Source organism: Camelus bactrianus, chromosome 15 (genome assembly GCF_048773025.1).
Source record: "Camelus bactrianus isolate YW-2024 breed Bactrian camel chromosome 15, ASM4877302v1, whole genome shotgun sequence".
Taxonomy (NCBI): Eukaryota; Metazoa; Chordata; class Mammalia; order Artiodactyla; family Camelidae; genus Camelus; species Camelus bactrianus.
Window position 1 is genome coordinate 59,411,697 of NC_133553.1, and position 20,908 is coordinate 59,432,604.

The following is a 20,908-nucleotide window of genomic DNA, read 5'->3' on the forward strand; positions in this document are numbered from 1 at the left end:
GAGAAAGACAAACATTATATATCACTTGTATGTGGAGTCTGAAAAAGAATACAAATGGACTCATTTACAAAACAGAAACAGACTCATAGACATGGAAAACAAACCTATGGTTACTAAAGGGGAAAGAGGAGGGGAATAAATGAGGAGAATAGGATTAACAGATATACACTATGTATAAAATAAACAGTTAAATGTGCTGTAGAAAATCTGGTTCTAGAAATTTCATGACTGTTTTTCAGTCTGCTTTTCACAGAAAAAAATATTCAGATACTATAAGTTCTTTCCTCATTAACCATTTTCTTTATATAAATGCCAGTAGCTCCCTAGCCACCATTCATTTATTCATAAATATAAACACTTACTATTTGTATCTGTTCTGGGTACATAAAACCATCTGAAGGACTACAGGGAGAGACTGAATCAATTGAATCTCTGTCATGAGTTTGAGTTAGTGTGCAATAGCCCTCAGGTCATTAAACTGAAAGCCATTAGAACACAAGACCAAAAATATAAAAATACTGAGCTACAATCTATCCATGGAAACTTTTTTCTCATAGAATATAATGTTCCTTTTTAATCTACCTCTTTAATATTTGCAGGTCTTAGAAGTTAAAGTGAGAAGGACTCTAATTTGGGAAGAGTTGTGGGGATGGCAAAGGCAAGTATTACTACTAAAGGGATTTGGAACCTTTTCCCTAGAAAAAGCATCTACTGTCCAAATGACAAGAATGGCCACACATAGATAGTCCTTGCTCTGATGGGCACTATGGATGAATACCTTCATATACAAAGGGATTTTTGCCACACAATCTAATAGCTTCATAAAACCAATGGGTTGAAAAAACCTGGGTAATCTAGTTGGCTCAAAAATTAAGTGAAATAGACCAATGGGAAATACGTTTATCTATACCTCAGTATAAAAAAATTTTTAAAGCTCTATCTTTGGGGGCAACATAAAGACATTTATATTTTAATATTTATATTATATTTTACTAAACTTAAAACATTTATAATTAAGCAAAAAAACACTTAAAAATTTCATACTTCATTTACTTGAAAAACAAATCCTTAATGTCAGCGACTGTCTTTACTAAGACTAAATATAGTACATTAAAAAAAAAGTAATTTAAACCATGTGACTTTTAGACAGATCCATTGTTCTTTTATAAACAACGTATGTCAAGTAGTGTAGCGATAATTTTGAAAAAAACTCATAAGTGAAATAATATATAAATTTGCATTTTATAATATGAAAATTATATTTCTTAAAGCTAATTAGAAGACATAATAAGGATCTCATAAATGGCATCAACATCTCATAATAAACTAATTCAGAACATATCCACTGTTACAAACTAAAACACTGCCTTAAGGGGAATTTGGCAGTGTCTAGCAAAATGACATAGGCAATTAGCATTTGACCTAGGAATCTCACTTGTCAGAATCTGTCTCAAAGATACTCTGGTAAAAATACAAAATAACATACATTCATTGCAGCACTGTTGGTAACTGCAAAGAAATGGGAAACAACCCAATGCTGATCAATAGAAGGCCAGTTAAATATATCATAATAGACCCTATACACTTTTCAAAGAATTGAGGAATACCAAGACTGCTACAGAGCAGTTTCTCAACCTGTTTTTCATTACTGCCCCCCAAAAGTCTTTTTAGACATATTTGTTCCTAATCACCTTCCCATGAAGTTTTAATATCACAGATACACTATATACCTATTTATGTACCATGGCCCTTTGGAGGGCCACAAACCACTGTAAAATTCAAGATTTTTTTCAACCCTTCCCAATTGTTTCCCCTTTGGGGTGATATCCCCAATTGAGAATGCATATTATAGTGTGACCTACAGGATATACTGTAACATAAAAACAGCAACGTGGAGAAAAGTATATACAGTATGCTAATGCTTATTTAAAATGAATAACAGAGAGATGAATAATAAATATAAACTAAAACTTTTTAAAATGGTGACTTATAGGTATAGGTAGAGAGGATCTGAATCAAGACAGGAGTTAAATTTCTCTGAATATCTTTAGTTTTCATATATTTGACTTTAGAATCATGTTAACTATTTAACATAGTTGTAAAATAACATTACTTTAAAAAAGATTCAATCCTTAAAAATCAAAAGCAAATGAAACAAATGAATTTAACTATGTATCAAATTAGTGGCAGATCTAATTCCACAAAGAGGAATTATTTCCAGTGACTTTTAAGACATTGTAATTTATTCTTTCATCCCACAAGGGATATACCTTAAGAAAAAGAAAAGAAATCCTAGGTGTTTGTAGTAACAATATTGTTAGTTCTGATAAAACAAATGAGTGATTTTGTTGGTGTCATTAGGAACCACAGTTTTCAGTCTGTTTGAAAGGAGATGCATATATATAAAATAAACTGAAGAAGTAAAAACTCTATAGTCCTGAATTTAAATTGGAACTACCAATACAAACTCATGTTTTTTCTTTAAAAAGGGAAAAGCATTTTCTAACTCTGACCATTATAAAGGACTAGAGATAATGACCAATCCAGTAGCAAGGAATACCTCTGGTACCCAGACTGTAATTTCTAAATACCATTTCCTACTAAAAAAAACTAGGGCTCCTTCGAGAAACAGCAGTTTACAAATCTGGGGCAGAAAATGTATAAAATGAATATCCTGTCCTACACAAAGTAAGAAAACTATCAATGACTACTCACAGAATTATATCAAAAGGACTTGAGGTTTCTACAAAACATAGGATAATATGAACATCAATAAAAATAAAATAGCAAAAACTGAATACTTCAAATATATATAAATCTGTGTGCTTATAAAACATTTGGAAGATACTAGATTTGCAATTCAGTATTTCAAAAACTGCTAAATAAAGGGAAAGAATCTAGAATTTATCCTGCCTATCCCTATAAAAATTGCTCTTCAGAGTTACCAAATAATTATTACAGGGGAAATACCACTTTATAGAAATATTCAAGTTAATAAAAGAATAAGGAAGCATAGAATTAGAGTATCATGATTTACAAGGAACAATGAGATGACAAATCTGGGCAATGATCATCAAATGTCTGCTAATGTAAAAAGAGAGACAATCAAACACATGTCTCTTGACTGAAATATATACCACTACTTATTAGGTGCTTTTGCCAAAAATTAAAACTTAAATCTGATCAAGCCTTTAAATCTAACTCCTAGTTTATAGAAAATACAGGCAAAAGAAAAACATGCTAAACATGAGGATGCAGTTGGCATCTATCTATCTATTAAAATGGGCATAAGATTATCTATCTCATAGAGGGTTTATTTTTGGAGGGGGTAGGGGGATCAAATAATACATGCAATATTCTTTGCACAGTACCGGGTACAGAATACCAAAGTATTCAAAATACGTTCTTAGCTTTTATAGTGGGGGTGGTGGTAGAGTAACGGTGGTAGTTAGTAGGAAAAAAAATGGCGAAAACCAAAGAGTTTCTACATAAACCTTTACAGTAAGAAAGAGCAAATAACACTACATCTGTGAATTTCAAGGTAATAATCTTTCTATATTAAAACTGCAAGATATCAAGATTCAAATATATTCATATTTCATATGAATAAGAAACACTCTTTACAAATGTACAGGTTCTAAAATTACAGTAGAATACATTTGAGCAAACTGTAGACAATCCAAATGTTTGAAAAGTCTTTTTAAAAACCATATATGCTTTTTTTAAGGAATATTTTGTCCTTTGAGCTAAGGCACACAAAAAAAGTAAAACTGGAAAGAGAGGTAAACTTTTCCTTGAGCTCAAGATAATTATAAGATTATAAAATTTTCATTCTATCTCCCAATAAATCACAATCTACTGAGAATAAATATTCAACCCTATTCTTAAGTATTTTCCACATAGCTTTGGACAACTATTCTTTTCATCAATATTATTCAGTATAAACTTATGAATCAGGAAAATGAAATAAAATAAGCTGCATGACCTCTGAGGTAAACATTTAAACAGTTTTAGAATTTGTGTTAAGCAGATAAGCATTTCATCTGTTTTTGTTTCTCTATTTAGAGGATCAAGTACTCTACTGCATAGAATCAGCTCCCAATATTTCAACATTCCCATTATATAGTAGTGACAAGGGAAAAAACACAACTTCTGTCATCACAGAAGGCCATTCTGCGAAAATGACAAAATTATTACTTATTTAAAAAATATATTCCATACACACATTCAAAAAAGAGAAATATTTAAAATTTCAGAGGTAAAAGGGAAACTAAATGTCATTTAGTCACCCTGGGTTTCACCTTGGGAAATCCAAAGTAGGCTTCAAAGGACTACAAACTACCCAAAATTGTTCGCAGAATTTTATGTACACATATATTTTTATGGGAAGAAGGTCCAACCATAGCTTTTAAAAGATTCTCAAAAAGATCTGTGATTCAAACTTTTTCTGTAAACATCCAAGTCTGGATTAGGTTCCTCCCCTAAAGTTAGGCCCCACAGCACTCTATACATTCATCATCATACTGCACTGCACTGCACTGCACTGCACTGCACTGCACTGTATCACAGCTACCCAGGAACCTATCTCCCTCTTGCCAAATCAATTGTAGGAACAGTCAGAGCAGAAAGCATCTCTGCTTTGTTTATGGCTATATTCCCAGTATTCTGCCTGGTGTCTCATGTAACAGGTGATCAATAACCATTTCTTGAATAAATGAATCAATCATTCATTTGCATAATTAAATTTGGGCCAACTTTAAAAAATGCTTTCTAAATAAATATTCCAATTACATACCCTTAGTCAATAAGAATTATCATTCAATTAAAATAAACTTATATTGAAGACAATCTTTCCAGAATATATTAAGTAACTATTAAGTTACCTTCCATAAAACTTATTTGTAGTCACTCAGTAGTGTAAGGTTTGAGTGGGTTTCCCTGCAAATAGGAACTTCCACAAGGACACTGCAAGTCTGCTTAACTGAATGAAATTTTGATGTATTGCAATTGGTCTAATCTGTTAATTAAACATTTGACATGATTTCCCATAAAATAACTAAAACCCTAATCCTAATGGCATTTTCAAAATGAAAACGTAGAAAAATTGGATCTTTTACACCCCCAACTGGAATTTTTTGCAATGTGATAAACAGGCTGCAAATCAGAAATGAATTTTAATAATTATTTAATTTAAAGGCTATTCAAGGGCTTTTAAAGTGAACTTAATTTTAGATATACTGTTACTCCTTTCTCCATCCCAATCTACTATGTTGACATAAAACTATTTCAAACATTTTCAAAATGTTATCATTTTCAAAGTTGTGACTGTCTTTCACTGATTTCATCTCCCAGAAAAATGTTTTTGCTTCTGCATCCAAATGTCTCTGTAAATATTGGTCCTTACAGTTTTTGTTTTAGTAACACTAAAATATCAGAATGATAGTATTATTAAACTGATCAGTCTGGGAAAAAAAGTAACCATGTAACTCTAAATACATTCATATTTCTTCAGCTAACATTACACCCTAAAATTTATCCTTTAAAAAGTTCTAACCTTATTTTTAATGGCTTACTTATGGACATACCTGAAACTGTGAATGCCCTGAAGTTCCTGCTGTAGAACCTCTTGCGTTGTTGCTATTAAGTCCAATGCTCCAACAAATTCAGAAGTGGATAACAACACCTGGACTGTAGGCTGAGTCTGGTGTACAGTGGCCATTAATTTCAGTTTATTATATACTTTAACACAATTATTTCTGGTAAGTGCCAGTCTTAAAACGTGTAGTGATCCTTCACACATTACTTTATCAATTTGTGCAATTTTATCGCGAAGCATTTTTACAGCCTGGGAAGTTTTCTTGAGGTAGTCCTGCAATTCATGTTGAGAGGTCATTGCATGAAAAAATGCTTCTGAACGTAGAGAGATCTGGTGAGCAATGTTGACTTCCACAATATCCAGATAATGGCTCAGCTTAAGACGGAAGGAAAAAAAATTTAATGAAGTATTGTAAGTATACCTTAACTATCCAAATACTTTCTGAAATGATACAGTATTTTGACATGTATTTTAAATCCCATTGTGTAAACTGATTATGTGATGCGCATACAAAATGGGAAGGAGATGAAAGGTAGAATCCAAAGATTAATAAATGTAAGACAAAAGCACAGAAGGTGATTTACCTTCTTCCTCTGCTTCTGTCATTACTGCCCTCCAAACACCAACTATATTGTAGAAAGTAAGACTAACCCACAGTCATCTGAGATTACAATCTAGTTTTAGAACTTCCAAGATCTCAGGAATGATCATTTCAACCCCTATACTTCATTGCCATCACCACCTTCACGTATCGCTTATCTGACTAAAAGATAATTATAGTTACCATTTATTGACTTCCTCTTTCTATGTACCAGGCACTGGTATTTTATATATATTATATATATATATAATATATATAATATAAATTATATATATACATAATTTTCTAATTTTAACAATCTTAGGATATAGGAATTATTATTATTTTCATTTTACAGATGAGGTAACTGAGGCTCAGAAACATTAAATAACTCGAATAAAGTCATATGGTTAGTAAGCGGCAAAACTAAAATTTGAACCCAGGTCCATCTAACTCAAAAACTGAAATTCTTTCTACTGCACCATGCTGTTTCAAAATACAAAAGAATTAATGAAAGACAGACTGGTGATCCAGCCACAAATTATAGAAAGTATTAGAGTTTATTTTTATCTTTTTTTTAAGGCTGCTAATTTTACATTTATCAATTTGTAAAACTCAGTTTATTTCCAATGTGTTTTCTTCTTAAAAAGTTGACAAATGCCTGAAACAATTAGTTCACATATATTTTATTTGTAACACTACCAAATTAATTCCTAGAGCAACATATACTAAAAATGCTTTCTAATTTCAAATATAGACTTCTAAAACTTGACATGCCTTTTCTTCCTTCCTAACTGCATGTGCCTTTTTTGGCTACATTATCTTTCCATTTCTCTCCCACGCTTGTACTTTTAGATTCTTCAAACTTAGCTCAAATTTTAAGCATTATCTCTGAACATCTCAGAAGAATTTGCAGTATTAAAGGTTTAATGGGCTTTCAACATTTAGGACTCATAAGATTAGAAGATTATTTGATCACCAAGCCTGTTTCCTTAAAACGATGCAGGATCATGCGTATCTTCAATAAGGTTCCTTCAGTAATCTATTATAATACATAACTGGTTAGAAACAAGATATTCTTCTATAGTTTAAATCTCTTGCATTTATACACTTTTGTTGTTCTTTTTATTTTCAAAGGCTGTTCATTAATTTACCTAAAAAGCAACATAAGGACGAAGGTACCTGGGTACATTACAAGCTGAAGTGAACTCGATTTTCAGAAAATAAGAGAATGGGTAACCCCTTTAGGACAGCCCTACTCAGAATGCAGTTTATATGCTGCTGCCAGTGTGCGTACAGTTTAATACATCTGTGATAAAATGAGGAACTTTGCTGGAAAGTAAAGCAACTACATCACTATCACTAAGTTCATTGTACTGCTTTTTCATAGAAAGATTTTCTTACTGAAGGAAGCAGTGCCATGATTTACACTCTAGAGCAAACTCATTATCTCATCAAAGACCAGCACTTTGGGTAGCAGCACTACAGTAAGATATAAATTTCTCTAATCCTTGTTGTAGCATCCCCTCTTTAAAGCTAGCAAAATAAAACAGCTGTTGTCAATCATACAGGGAGTTTGAAAGTGCTCTCTTGGAATCCTGTCTTCCATTCCATTTCTAAGAACATAGCAGAATGAGGAGACAGAATCTAAATGTAACAAAGCTGATTCTGCAACTTACAAAAAAAATTCTATTACTTTAGTCACTTGAAACATTTAGTATGAGAACATTCTTTCATTTGAATCTCAAAGATTTCTGTAATTCATCAATATTCCACTGATCTGTTCTTTTCAAGATTTTCATAATTCATTTCCTATTAAAATTCTATAAAAGGGAACAATTTTTAAAGTATTCCTAAAGGTATCTATATAGATTGATGAGATTTTTATTGGCTTTTGTTGTTTTCTCTTTTAAGGTATCATTCTACCAGGGGATATACCTGGAATGCAAAAAAGCAGTCTGGGCATGAGCCTGTGTCCATAAATCCATCGTTTTCACAAGATTTATGAACTTATTCTTACTCAAGGAAAACCTTTATAGGTAAAAATACTGCCAAAAGAAAAAGTGAGTTCATTTTCTTTTTCAACTGTAAGGAAAGGAATACTCATGATTCTTTACCTACATTTCTTCTTCTCTCCTCCTTAAGCCTGTCCTTTTTTAGTTGCTGAGGTGGACTAGATCCAACTTACTGAATACCCGAAACAAGCTTTCAGACTGCCAAGAGTTATCACTAGACTGAAACAAAATGCTTTCATCTCAGCTTAAGAACCACAGTTTTAGAAAAGCTCTAAACTGAGTGCTGAGAAAAAACAGAGATCAAAGGTTTTTACTTCCTATTCAAATTTTAAAAGAGTCTTGATATGAGTTACGATATGTTTAAAGTTATACATCTTAAATGATTTCCAAGATGTTGACTTCTAAAATATGGAACATTGTAAAATTCTGAAAAACTGCTGACTAGTAACATGCAAAAGACTAGACTTTGCAAAGTTTTGCAAAGCTAAAGGAATACTGTGTTTTTTAATTATAATATTTTTGCTTAAAAATAATCATCATTACTATGTGTAAATGAGGAAAAAGAGTACCTCAGGAAAAGTGATTTTCTGTGCTTTAAGTCATAAAGAATATAAAATTAGCCAATATATTGTTTGGAATAAAAACAATTAACTGTGTTATCTAATATATCCTTTCAATTGAAATTCCATCAACTGCTGTTTCAGATAACAAGCACTCAAACAATAAGCTTTTCCTTTCTTAGTAGCACATTGGTACTGCACTGAATAAAAATGCTATTATTTTAACAGTTAAGATCTGAAGGCTTATAATTATCAATAACAATAAAGATGAAATTAAAAGAAGTAGCATCTACTAAATAACTAAATCTGAACCTACACAAATAGTACTACTTAAGTAAAATACTTTTCTAAATGAAAAAGTAAAAAAGGAATTACCTTTTCTTGTAGCAACTTTGAAGAAGCTGCATCACGATTTCCTTTTCCACCAGCAATATTAAAATGAGACCATGGTAAAACTGAATTAAAAGTTAAGGAATCGTCCAAGGCAAAATCTGGTTTCATAAAAATCTATTAAAAAAATGCATTTCCCTCAATTAGATAAACATTTTCTCTACACTCATTAACCCTTCTAACATCATAAAGACCATTAAATAATAATTAACTTGGATCTCAGGCATATACAGAAAAAACAAGTGATAACAGGTTGAGTTACTTATACAAAAATCTGTATAAGAAAAACTGTATAAATAATGTTTCATCAAGTTAAAAATGACCATGAAAGATAGAAAAATGTTTTTTTTTTGTCTTTACCAAAGGAGATGATCATTCCATTTACTACTTGGTCAAATTCACTGGTGCAATCCAACTAAGCACATGCCAGAGGGATATTATCACACATAAAATTTCCATATTATTTTCCACTGATAGTGGTTTTTCAAAAAGGCCAAATATCAGTATCTCTGTATTTATATTTCTATTTTCTCCTGCTCAAAATTCTTTCAAAATTATTTTAGATTAGATATATACTAAATTTTAAAATCAAAACAAATTCAATTTTATAAAACCGAACTCCTTCCTTTCCCTTATATACCACATCCAACTGGACACTAAACCCTACCCTTAATATTTCCTCAATATCACTTGAATCTCCTGTCTCTACAGCATTTCTGCAGCTCTTCATTATCTCTGGATTATAGTAAATGGCTTCTTACTGATGCCCTTCCTCAATCTATCCTCTATAGTGCTATGAGACATATCTTTAAAATGCAAGTATAACTGAATTAATATCTGTTTAAATCTCTCAATGGATTCCCATGACCCACAGACCAAACCCTCTACAATGGCATCCAGAGTTTTATTTATCTCATCCATTACATATCTCTACAACATTTTTCATACAAAGAAAATATCTCTAATAATTTGGAGGGGTAATAAGATCAACAAAATTCTTTTTTAAAATGAAGAGATGTAAACCTATTTGTAAATTTTGGTGATAAAAAAGAGATTGATGATGCAACAGAGAGAGAAGAAAAATGAAGAGACAAAGTGGTCAAAGTGCCAGGAAACAGACAAATGAAAGCTTCTTACAAGGGAAAATTAAAAATCAAATGTTAAAAAGCAGTATTCTCATTTTTTAGGCTTTGTTACCTTAGGTACTTGCTCCAGATCTGTCCTGGATTTATCTATTTAAAAAAGGAAAAGGGAAAATGTAATTTTTAAAAATTTGTTTTATTTCCATAAAATATATTTTGACAGATTCAACACTATACTAGGTGACAACTAAATAAACCACTTAAGTTTCTTCCTTCAACAATTATCAAACACCTCCTGTATGCCTAGCAGTAAGCAGGCAGAGCACTGAATAAAATGTATGTTTCAAATAATTTTAAAACTGTACAATATCAATAAAACAACTAAATACATTTCAGGTATTTTTTAAATGGACACAGAAAGCTTGGTGCTATCTTATAGAAACACTGTTTTTATTGTTCAAAATATCCGGCATTCCATCTAGAATTTCTTATGATCAAAGATTTTTTAATACCATATTAATTTTCTTCTTAAATATCTTTCTTTGTATCATCTACAAAGTTCTTGCAAATGAACCTACTTCATCTTCATCTCACCAATGGGCTCTCAGACAAGGTACCCTCCCTTCCAAAACTAAGCTTTCTGTACTTGGACTCTATCCCCTCCTGGCTCTTTTGTGAGTCCACTTCATCAATTACTCTGCCTCTCTCCATATCTTTAACCTTTTCCCTTTAAAAGCTCTTTCTTTTCTGCATATAAACATGCTCAGTGCTTTCCCATCAAAGAAAGAAGGAAGGAAGGAAGAAAGAAAGGGAGAGAGAGAAAGAAAGAGAAAAAGAAAGAAAGAAAGGAAGGAAGGAAGGAAGAAAGAGAAAGAAAGAGAGAAAGGAAGGAAGGAAGGAAGAAAGAGGAAGAAAGGAAGGAAAAAGAGAAAGAGAAAGAGGAAACCCAGGACCCAAATCTAGCTTGAGACAAGGGAGGACCTCAGGTACAAAATTTAAGAAAGCACTCACCCTCAGGATTATGCAAATGCCTCTCTTGTCTCATCTAATCCTGACCATGCAAAAATATTTATCTACCAAACTATTAGTAGAAACAAACTAGAGGGATTCTGTTCCCTCTAGTCAATACCTTAAATCTCAAATCTTCAAGACACAACCATATTGGTAGACTCCACTTCCTGCTCTTGTATTCACTCCTTAAAACACAGTATTGAGTAACCACCACTCCAGCCTAAATGTTCTCCCTCAGATCTTCTAAATTACCAAATCCACAGAGACTTCTTAGTGTGCAAACTTAATCTATCCCTGAAGTATTCTGACACTATAGACTAATCATTCTCACTTCTTAGAAACTCTACCTTTCATTTCTAAGGTAGAATTTTCTCTTGGTTCGCTCTTTTATTTCTCTGACTATTTCCTTTGAGTCTCCTTCATAGGTACCTCATTTTCTATCTACCCTTTAAAGGTGACAGCTTCCTTGGTGTTCTATCTTCAGTTCTTTTCTCCTCATTACTCACATCCTCCCTGGGTGATGCCACTTGTGCCCCTGGATTCAACTACCATGCTACTGCCTAGCATATTGTCTATGATAAAGTCTACCATACCCGTGTCTCCAGCCTAAATCTCTCCTGAGCTCTGGGTTACATACCAAACATCTTTTCTGCAAAATTTCAATTAAAGCAGCACCTCCTCCAAAATTCCTCCTCCAATGCTGCCTCTCTCACCAAATCGTTACCTCTCACCTAGCCAGCTGCCCAAGCAAGAAATTTGGGAGTCATCTTTGAATTATCTTGCTCCATTACTGACAAAATGATTGATCACCAAAACCTGTGCCTCAATTTCTGAGGCATCTCTCAAAGGCTTAATTTCCTCTCCATCTTCATTATAACTGCTACTGGGGAAACATGACTTCTCATTTGTATTTTTGCAATAGCCTCCAACAGTCTTCTTACCTCTAGTTTTATCATCATCCATAAATTTCCTATCTACAACTGTTTTCACAGTGAAACATATAATCAAAACCCTGATCATGTCTGGCTAAAAATATTTGGTAGCTCTGGACTGCTTCCAAAAAAGAAAAACTCCTTAGCATGGCACACAAGGCTCTTTGTGATCTGACTCCTTACTTCTTCAGCTCATTTCTTGCTACCAGTAGAGCCAGCAAAAACTCTCACAGGTCCCTGAACATGCTAATTTCTTGACTTTATGGCATGCATAAACTATTCCCTTTCCTGACATGCCTTTTTCCACATAAATATTTCTCAATAGCTAGTTTAAAACACAGGCAATCCTCATTAACTCTAGGACTTCTTATAAGGCTAAGTTAGGAACTTTACAGTATTGCGACACCAAGCTTACTGCTTGATATATAGTGCTGCAATTGTTGGTTTATTTGTTTAACCTTATTCAAGAGACCATCAGCTTCTTGAGGATAGGGACTACTTATTCATCTATTTTTAGGCAACAAGCAAAGTACCAAGCACCCAAATATTAAATAAGTATTTGCTGAACTGAAGGATAGCACTACCATCAGACTCATTTTTCTCGTAAAAGCTTTTAGAAAAAACCAAGATTATAGGCTATAAAAATTTCACTAGAAATAAAAATTAGATATGATAGCCAACAAGGTCCTCAAATTAAAATCTGTTCATTAATACTTATGCTATACTACAATCAGCACATATTCATACCATGAGTATGTAAGAGAGTCCTGTCAAAGGCATCTTTAGAAGGACAAATATTCTTGCATCTCTCATGAATCTTCTCTCTCTAATAAAAAGACAATTACATAAATAATGTGATAAATGTATTTAAAGCATCAAAATGTCTCACAACAGAATGTCAGAATATACAAAATTAGTTCTAAATTTTTTAATATGAAATCACTAGCCTCTTGAACTGAAATACAAATAACAAGTATGCTTAATAAACAAAATACCACTAAGATGTATGAATGTATATATACTTATACTCATCCCATTTTCTGTAGGTTCAGTAAAATCTCCACAAACTTGGAATGAAGTAGGAAAACAAATGAAAAACTCTTATTTTTATAACAGAAATCAATTAAGAAAATAATTTTTTTAAACAAAAAAGGAAATTGTGAAACCTATATACCAAAGATATAAAGTATTAATTGATACTTCCTCTGTGAGTCAAAAGAAAAAAAAAGAAAGAAAGAAACCCCACTCTGATTTCACATTAGATGACCACTAACAACACTGTTATCTTTTCAGATACCATACATATGACATATGGGAAAATGGAGTGTGGCTAGGAAAAAATCCTGGGCTAACAGTGTTCAGAGTTCTGATAGTAGTTCTGTCAGAAACTACAGGACTGTCTTCCAAAGTGGCTGTACTATTTTGCATTCCTACACACAGTAAGAGTTCCTATTAGTCCACGTCCTTGCCAGCATTTCATGTCGACAGTGTTTTGGATTTTTGCCATTCTAAAAGACACAAAGGCAATTCAATAGAGCAAGGAGCATCTTTTGAATAAATGATGCTGGAACAACATGACATCCACATGCAAAAAAATAAAAATAAAAAAAGCAATCTAAACACAGACTACCTACACCTTTCACAGAAATTCACGCAAAATGGATCATAGACCTAAATGTAAAGTAAAAAATTATAAAACTTCTGGAAGTTAGCATAGGCGAAAATCTATGACCTTGAGTTTGGTGATGGCTTTTTAGAAATGACATCAAAAGCACAATCCATGAAAGAAAAAAACTGATAAGTTGGACTTTGTTAAAATTAAAAACTTCCACTTGCGGAAGACACCGTTAAGAGAATGAAGACAAGTCAGAGACTGGGAGACAGTTATGTGACTTATGATCATTTCATAATGTATGCAAATGTCAAATCATTTATGTAATACACCTGAAACTAACATAATATTGTACATTAACCATATTTCAAAAATTTTTAATTAAAAAACAAAAAATAAAGCCATTAGTAATGTTGATCATCTTTTCATGTGGTTATTGGTAATTTATATAGCTTCTTCAGAGAAATGTCTATTCAAGTCTTTTGCCTGTTTTTTAATTGCACCGTATTTTATTGTTGCATTTTAAGAGTCCTCTGCATAATTGGGATACCAGTCCTTTACCGTTTGTGTTTTACAAGTATTTATCTTTGTCAAAAATCAGTTCAGTATATTTGTTTGGGTCTATTTCTGAGCCCTCTACTTTGTTCCTTTGATCTATATGACTATTCTGTCATAATCATGCTGTATGTTACTGCAGCTTTACAATATGTCTTTTCTAATGTATACAGTAAACAGTATTAATATCACATTACAATAAAATATGTATTTGAAGAAATTACATACAGTGTGTTGTGTCTCATTAACAATACATAGTTCCATGTGCTATACAAAACTGTAGTATAACAAAGTGCCTTAATAAAGCATTTACATCAATTCCTTCATGTAATCTGTAGAGTTATGTCATCAGGGATAGTGTGTGTATCTGATTTTCACTGAGCAGACCTGCACCATTAGTAAATCACAAAAGTTAATGAAGGAGGTTCAGTTTCTAAAAATTATCTGTATTTTTTTCCTTACTGCCATTCTATACATAGAAGTAGAGTTAACTGCTCAGTCACAGGCAATAAATACACTCAACTTTATCAGATAATGCCAAACTGCTTTCCAATTTATATTAATATGTTCTGATCAACCAGTAGAATGTAGTATACCTATAACCCAATTTCTGGAATGATGCAGTGTGTATATTCCTCAATTACAAGTGAATTGAGTTCTCTCTTCTCATATGTATTTACTGGCCAATCACATTTTGTGATTTACCATGACTATAGAATTTATGTCTTTCTTCCCTTTATCTATTCCTTTTTTGCTTATAGATTTTTAAGGTTACTCAAATATGTTTTCTATATTCTAATTCTTTAGCCATTACATAGGACATACTTAATTTCCTCTGGAAATTAATAGTTAGAAGTCAGGTAGATAGAATTTAGTTTTAAAATCTGAGAGCCTTGGATTTCTTTGGGTTTATCTGTTTGGGTTCGTTTAACTGATTCAATCTATAGGTCTTTCACTAAATTTGGAAGTTTTTGGCCATTATTTGCTGTCTTCAGAGACTTCTTCATAAATAAAGTCTGAGACTCGCAGTTCTTTCAGTTGTATTCCCCTATTATTATATGCGTGCCCTACTGATGTGCTGGTAAAATATGGGCGGCAAGGAAGCATTCTCTAGTCCTCAGATCTGTCTTTTAGTGAATCCGTGACCAATTGCTGACTTCCAGTTTGTTCTGATTTTTTCCTGTTGTGAAGGCAGGAATAAAAACTTCCAAGCTTCTTACACCCTGGACCAGAAGTATCTTCAGCTTTTCAAGAAACTGCCAAACTGTTTTCCAAAAGCTCTGTACACTTTAAATTCCCACCAACAGTATAGGAGGATTCTAATTACTCCACCAGGGCTGGCAGGGTGAGGCAACCAAGGAGCCCAGAGTGCAATATTTAAGGAGGTACCTACTCTCAGATTCTGGAGCCCCTTCACATTTTACACTTTAGGCACCTCATTTGCCTCATCTCACTACTGGCCTTGTCCTCCACATTCTCATCAAAATATGAAAGAATATGGGTAGGCTCGGTATTATTTTTTCCTTAAGTATTTAGTAGGACTCAACAGTGAAGCTACGTGGACTTGAGTTTTCTTTGTGGAAAGCTATTTAACTGCACATTAATTTTTAAAATAAATATAAAGCTATTTGTGTTATCCAGTTCTTCTTGAAAGTGCTTTGGTAATACATGTCATTCAAGGAGTTTGTCAATTTATCTAAGTTGTTAAATTTATTAGCATAAAGTTATTTATAATATTCCACTAGTGGCCTTTTAATCTCTATAGAATCTGCAGTAATATCACTACTCTCATTCTTATAATTCATAATTCATATCTTCTTTTTTTCCTGATCAGTATTGCTAGAGGTTTGTCAATTTTATTATCTTCTCAAAGAACCAGCTTTAGGTTTCTCTGATTTTCTCTATTGTTTCTCTGATTTCTACTTCATTGATTTTGACTTTGATGTTGCTTTCTTTCTCCTGCTTATTTTGGTTTAAATTTGCTCCTTTTTTTTTTTTTTTTTTTTAGCTTGTTAAGGTAGAAGCTGAGGTCACTGATTTGAGATCATTCTTTTTGAATATATGCATTTACTTCTACAAATTTCTCCCAAAGTACTGCCTGAGTGGCATCTAACAAATTCTGGTATGTGTGTTTTCATTTCTATTCATTTCAAACTACTTTCTAATTTCCTTTTACTCATTGACCCATGTTTTACTTAGAAGTGTAAGTTTTGATTTCCAAATATTTGTGAATTTCTGTTATTAATTTCTAATTTAATTCTATTGTGGTCAAAGAATATACTTTGTATGACCTGAAGGCTTCTCAATGTATTAACATTTGTTTTACAGCTCAGATTATGGTCTGTCTTGATAAATGTTCCATGAGAACTTGAAAAGAAAATGCATTCTTCTGTGTCATGTGAAATGTTCTCTCAAGATGTTCTTTCAAGTTAAGTCAGGATGGCTTACTGTGTTTTCAAGCTTACTATATACTTGCTGATTTTCTGTTTGCTTGTTGTATCACTTATTGAGAGTACTGAAATCTCCAACCGTAATTGTGAATTTGCCTATTTCACTCATAAAGTTTCCAGTTTTTGCTTCATGTATTTTGAAACCCTGTATTTAGGGGTGTAAATATTTAGAAGGATCATATCCTCTTGATTAATTGACACCTTTATCATAAAACAACATTCATCCCTAGTAATAGTCTTTGCTCTGAGATTTATTTTGGCTGATATTAATATAGTCACTCCAGCTTTTTTTGACTGGTGCTAAGCCTTTTCCATCCTTCTACTTTCAAATGTTTTATGTCTTTGTATTTAAAATGCATTTCTTATAGGCAGCATATAGTTGGGTCTTGCTGTTCCATCCAGTTGCATATCTCTGCCTTTTAATGGAGTGCTTAAACATTTACATTTAATATGATTATTGACAGGGTTAGGTTTAAGTCTATCATCATGATGTTTATTTTCTTTTTGTCTCATGTATTTTTTGTTTCCTTTTTACTCTTCTGTCTGTTTGGATTGAGAATTTTTCAATTTCATGTCATCTCCTTCACTGACTTCTTAGCTGTAATTCTTCGTTTTGTTATTTTAGTGTTTGCTTTAAGGTATTGCTTGTATCGCCTCCTAGAAATGTAAGTTTTGTAATGAAGGGAATTGGTGCTTGTTTTGGTCTCTGCTATATCCCGAGTGTTTAGAACAGTGCCTGGCACATGGAAGACACTCAATAAATATTTGATCAATAAATGAACAAACAGAAAGCCAAATTTTAGGTTAAAAGGTATGAGATTAGAAACCATCAAAAAGAAGGAATATTAAAGCTCATATATTTAACAACATCCAGACAGTTAGATATGAACATTTAAAACAGAACACAAAAACTCCAGACAATATATGGCAATATACACATACAAAAGGAAACATTTACAGTTTCTGAACAAAAATATTGGGTGGTACTAAAAATGAACCAGATACTATATAGTATTAATGAAAATAATATAGCCATATTCAGCCTATTTCCAAATAATAAAAAGAACAAACTAATCAAATGAAATAAAATGAGCTAAATGCAAATTAGGCTTGCTAATTTAAAAAGTATAAAAAGAAATTATAAGAATATAAATAAATATCCCTTATACAAACTTTCAGTTATAAAATAATTCAGTCACAGGGATGTAACATAAAGCATGATGACTATAGTTAGTAATACTGCACTGAATATTTGAAGGTTGCTAAAAGAACAGATCTTAAGAACTTTAAGAACAGATCTTAAAGTCCTTGTTGCAAGAAAAAAGAATTTTTTGTAACTACATACAATGATGGATGTTGATCAGATTTATTGTGGTGATTATTTTACAATATACACAAATATCAAATCATTATATTGTACACCTAGGCTAATATGTTTTATATATATATATATATATATATATAAATTATATCTCAATTTTTTTAAGTTTTTAAATCCCCTGTACCAGTTTAATGATGATTTTTTAAAGATTGAAATGGTAACTAGAATTATATTGATAATAGTCACTTACTAAAAATGAGTAACAAGCCATCTCAAACTCAGCACTGCACTCAGTTCTTGCTCTGAGAACCAAGCTTAAAACAACGTATTAAATCTGCTAGAGCTAGGATGCTCTGTTGAATTGTCTGTGATGACTGAGAGACATAGAAACAATCCCACTACTCATTTCTTAAACCCCACAAATTATCCGGGCTTTACAGGCCTAAAAGAACCTTTTTCTCCTTGGTAGGTAGGATGAGTTTCAGGTTGAATCTTAGCACTATTAGGAATGGGTCACTCTGAAAATTCACTACTGTAAGAGAAGTATATATTTAAGCAAAGAATTAAATACAACCCAAGACAACAGAATGTGTAGAACAGAAAAGAATACCATAGGCTCATCAAAGATTATTGGTCAAAAATCTATAATAAATCAAACTAAAAATACTTCTTTTGACCTGACTATAACCAATTGCAAGACTGGATATTACCTGAGAGATTTCCTGTTGATATATTGTAAAATGTTCCTTGCTGATCTGTGGGAGGTAGAATGAAGGTATGACTTCAGTGTCCACAAAGTCCAATCCCCATGTTTTTGTGAAGAAGTCAGATTCTCTTTTTGCTAATCTAGGATCATTTAATGCTGCTGGGAGATTTACTTTGGAATGATATATAGTCCATCTATGTTGATCTGTAACTAGAGATGGGGCAACACATAAACTATTTGAATCACCTGCAAAAAGTAAACAAGAGAACTCTGTAAAGTAAGTTTTATGTCTGAAAGTATATCATAGAAAAATAAAAATGCTTAGATTATACAAAGCAACTAAACTCCCTCTTCTATAGCAAATGCTTTTAAAAAGTCAATTTGATTAAATAAACTTCAGCTTCCAGCATCAATTGCCAAGGGGAGAAAAAATATGTACAAGATAAAGGATATGCAAATTGAGGGTTTGTAGTTGCAAGATGGGGTGGATGATAAAGTCATTAATTCCTTAATGTACAATTTCTCTATCTTTTTTCAACATCAAAACTCTTCTACCTTCTATTGTATATCTTCTATCCTTTAACACTCCAGTTTTTTTCACAGGTAGGCCTTTTTTCTATTATATTATGGCAGACACTCCTGGTTCCAATATGCTTTTATTCAGCTTAAAGTTAGATAACCTAAAAGCTGCTGTGACACTAACCACAAAGGAAAGAAAAATACACAGTTGGTTCTCGTTATTTACAGTTTTGTCCTACAAAGTCACTGGAACACTTAATAAGCAAATACTGAACCTTTATTCCTAGGGAAGATACCAAGAGTTAGGTTTCTGAAAATCCGGTCATAATACTTTCATCAACCAATCAATACAGAATCTTGTTTTGTATGTATTTCTGCTTAAAGACACCTTATTTAATATATAGTTCATTCAGTAACACTGAACTCATGGCTAACACCACTATAATTCATACCTGAATGAAGCTTATATAACATGTATTTTCCTCATAAGACATAATACAGCCTTCTAGTGCTAAGAAACACTAGAAAGCACTTCAACACTACATTTGGGAACCATTTCAAACAGCAAAATCACTAACAAAAAGCACAACACCAAAAAAATGTGGCACTAAATAGACCACAAAAGGGACATGTGTTTACAGCATGAAAGCTGAAACAAGAAGGCACAATATTGCTTTGTTCAACCTCAAGTGGATCAGTAGATTCAAATTTTTCACTTTCTGCATGTCTGCAAATGACCACAAAAGTGTCACAAGTATCGATTTGGGGGTTACAAGCAAGTTTTCGGGAGTAGGCAAATTTGCAAACATGGAATCTGCAAACAATGAGGACTGACTGTTCTATGTTTAAGTAAAGAACTTTCAACTTGTACTCTCATTTTTTAAATTATTTTTTCAGTTTACATAAGTGACTTTTTTCATGGAAATGCATGAAAAGAACTATATTCCAATTTCTCAATCAACTTACTTCCAAATTATATGTGTTTAGTTTCCACATCATAAAATGTACTCTTTTGAGATAAGTATATGAAATCTTCATTTAAAGATAAAACAAATCCTCAGTAAAAATCCCCCTTCCCCCAAAAAAGGCATTACCTGTGGGTTCCTTGGGACACACATCTGGCAGTGACTGCACAGGTCGAATGTGTTTTGTTGGATCTACCTCTTTTTTAAAGAAAACATCACTGCTGCTTCCTTGAGGCACTGGTGAAGAACTGTGGCTTGAAGCCATTGCATAAAATCACCACTCAACTGAAAATGAGCAACAAACAATAATCAAGACACTTAATACAAAGCAACATTCATCTGTAAGTATTACGCATATCACAAATTTTCTTTGAAAAATATATTATCCAAAATCCCTCAAAGTGTAACTACACAATTTGAATATTCATTATTAATTGTGAGAGTCATTCACTATATTCAGTTTGGTAAGTTATTTGTCCTTATTTAAAAAGTATTCTCCTCTGAGGGGAGGGTACAGCTCAGTGGTACAGTGCATGCTTAGCTTGCACAAGGTCCTGGGTTCAAACCTCAGTACCTTCATTAAAAAATAAGTGAATAAATAAACCAAATTCCTC

The 20,908-nt window shown here is 32.5% G+C and overlaps 1 protein-coding gene across 3 annotated transcripts in view; it reads right to left on the bottom strand.

Annotated features, from left to right (window-relative positions):
• VPS54 (VPS54 subunit of GARP complex) overlaps positions 1-20,908 on the bottom strand; it is an 84,981-nt gene that overhangs the window by 41,826 nt on the left and 22,247 nt on the right. For 2 of the 3 annotated variants that reach the window (XR_012498981.1, XM_074341208.1), the window contains exons 2-7: positions 20,424-20,579; positions 18,815-19,056; positions 12,914-12,992; positions 10,339-10,373; positions 9,127-9,258; positions 5,586-5,971 (exon numbers count right to left, since the gene is read on the bottom strand). Coding sequence is in view for 2 of the 3 variants with exons in the window: in XM_074341208.1 (XP_074197309.1) it covers positions 5,586-5,971; positions 9,127-9,258; positions 10,339-10,373; positions 12,914-12,992; positions 18,815-19,056; positions 20,424-20,559 (1,010 nt within the window). In the remaining variant the exon portion in view is untranslated. The remainder of the gene's footprint in view (positions 1-5,585; positions 5,972-9,126; positions 9,259-10,338; positions 10,374-12,913; positions 12,993-18,814; positions 19,057-20,423; positions 20,580-20,908) is intronic. The other variant, XM_074341210.1, reaches the window with a different exon arrangement.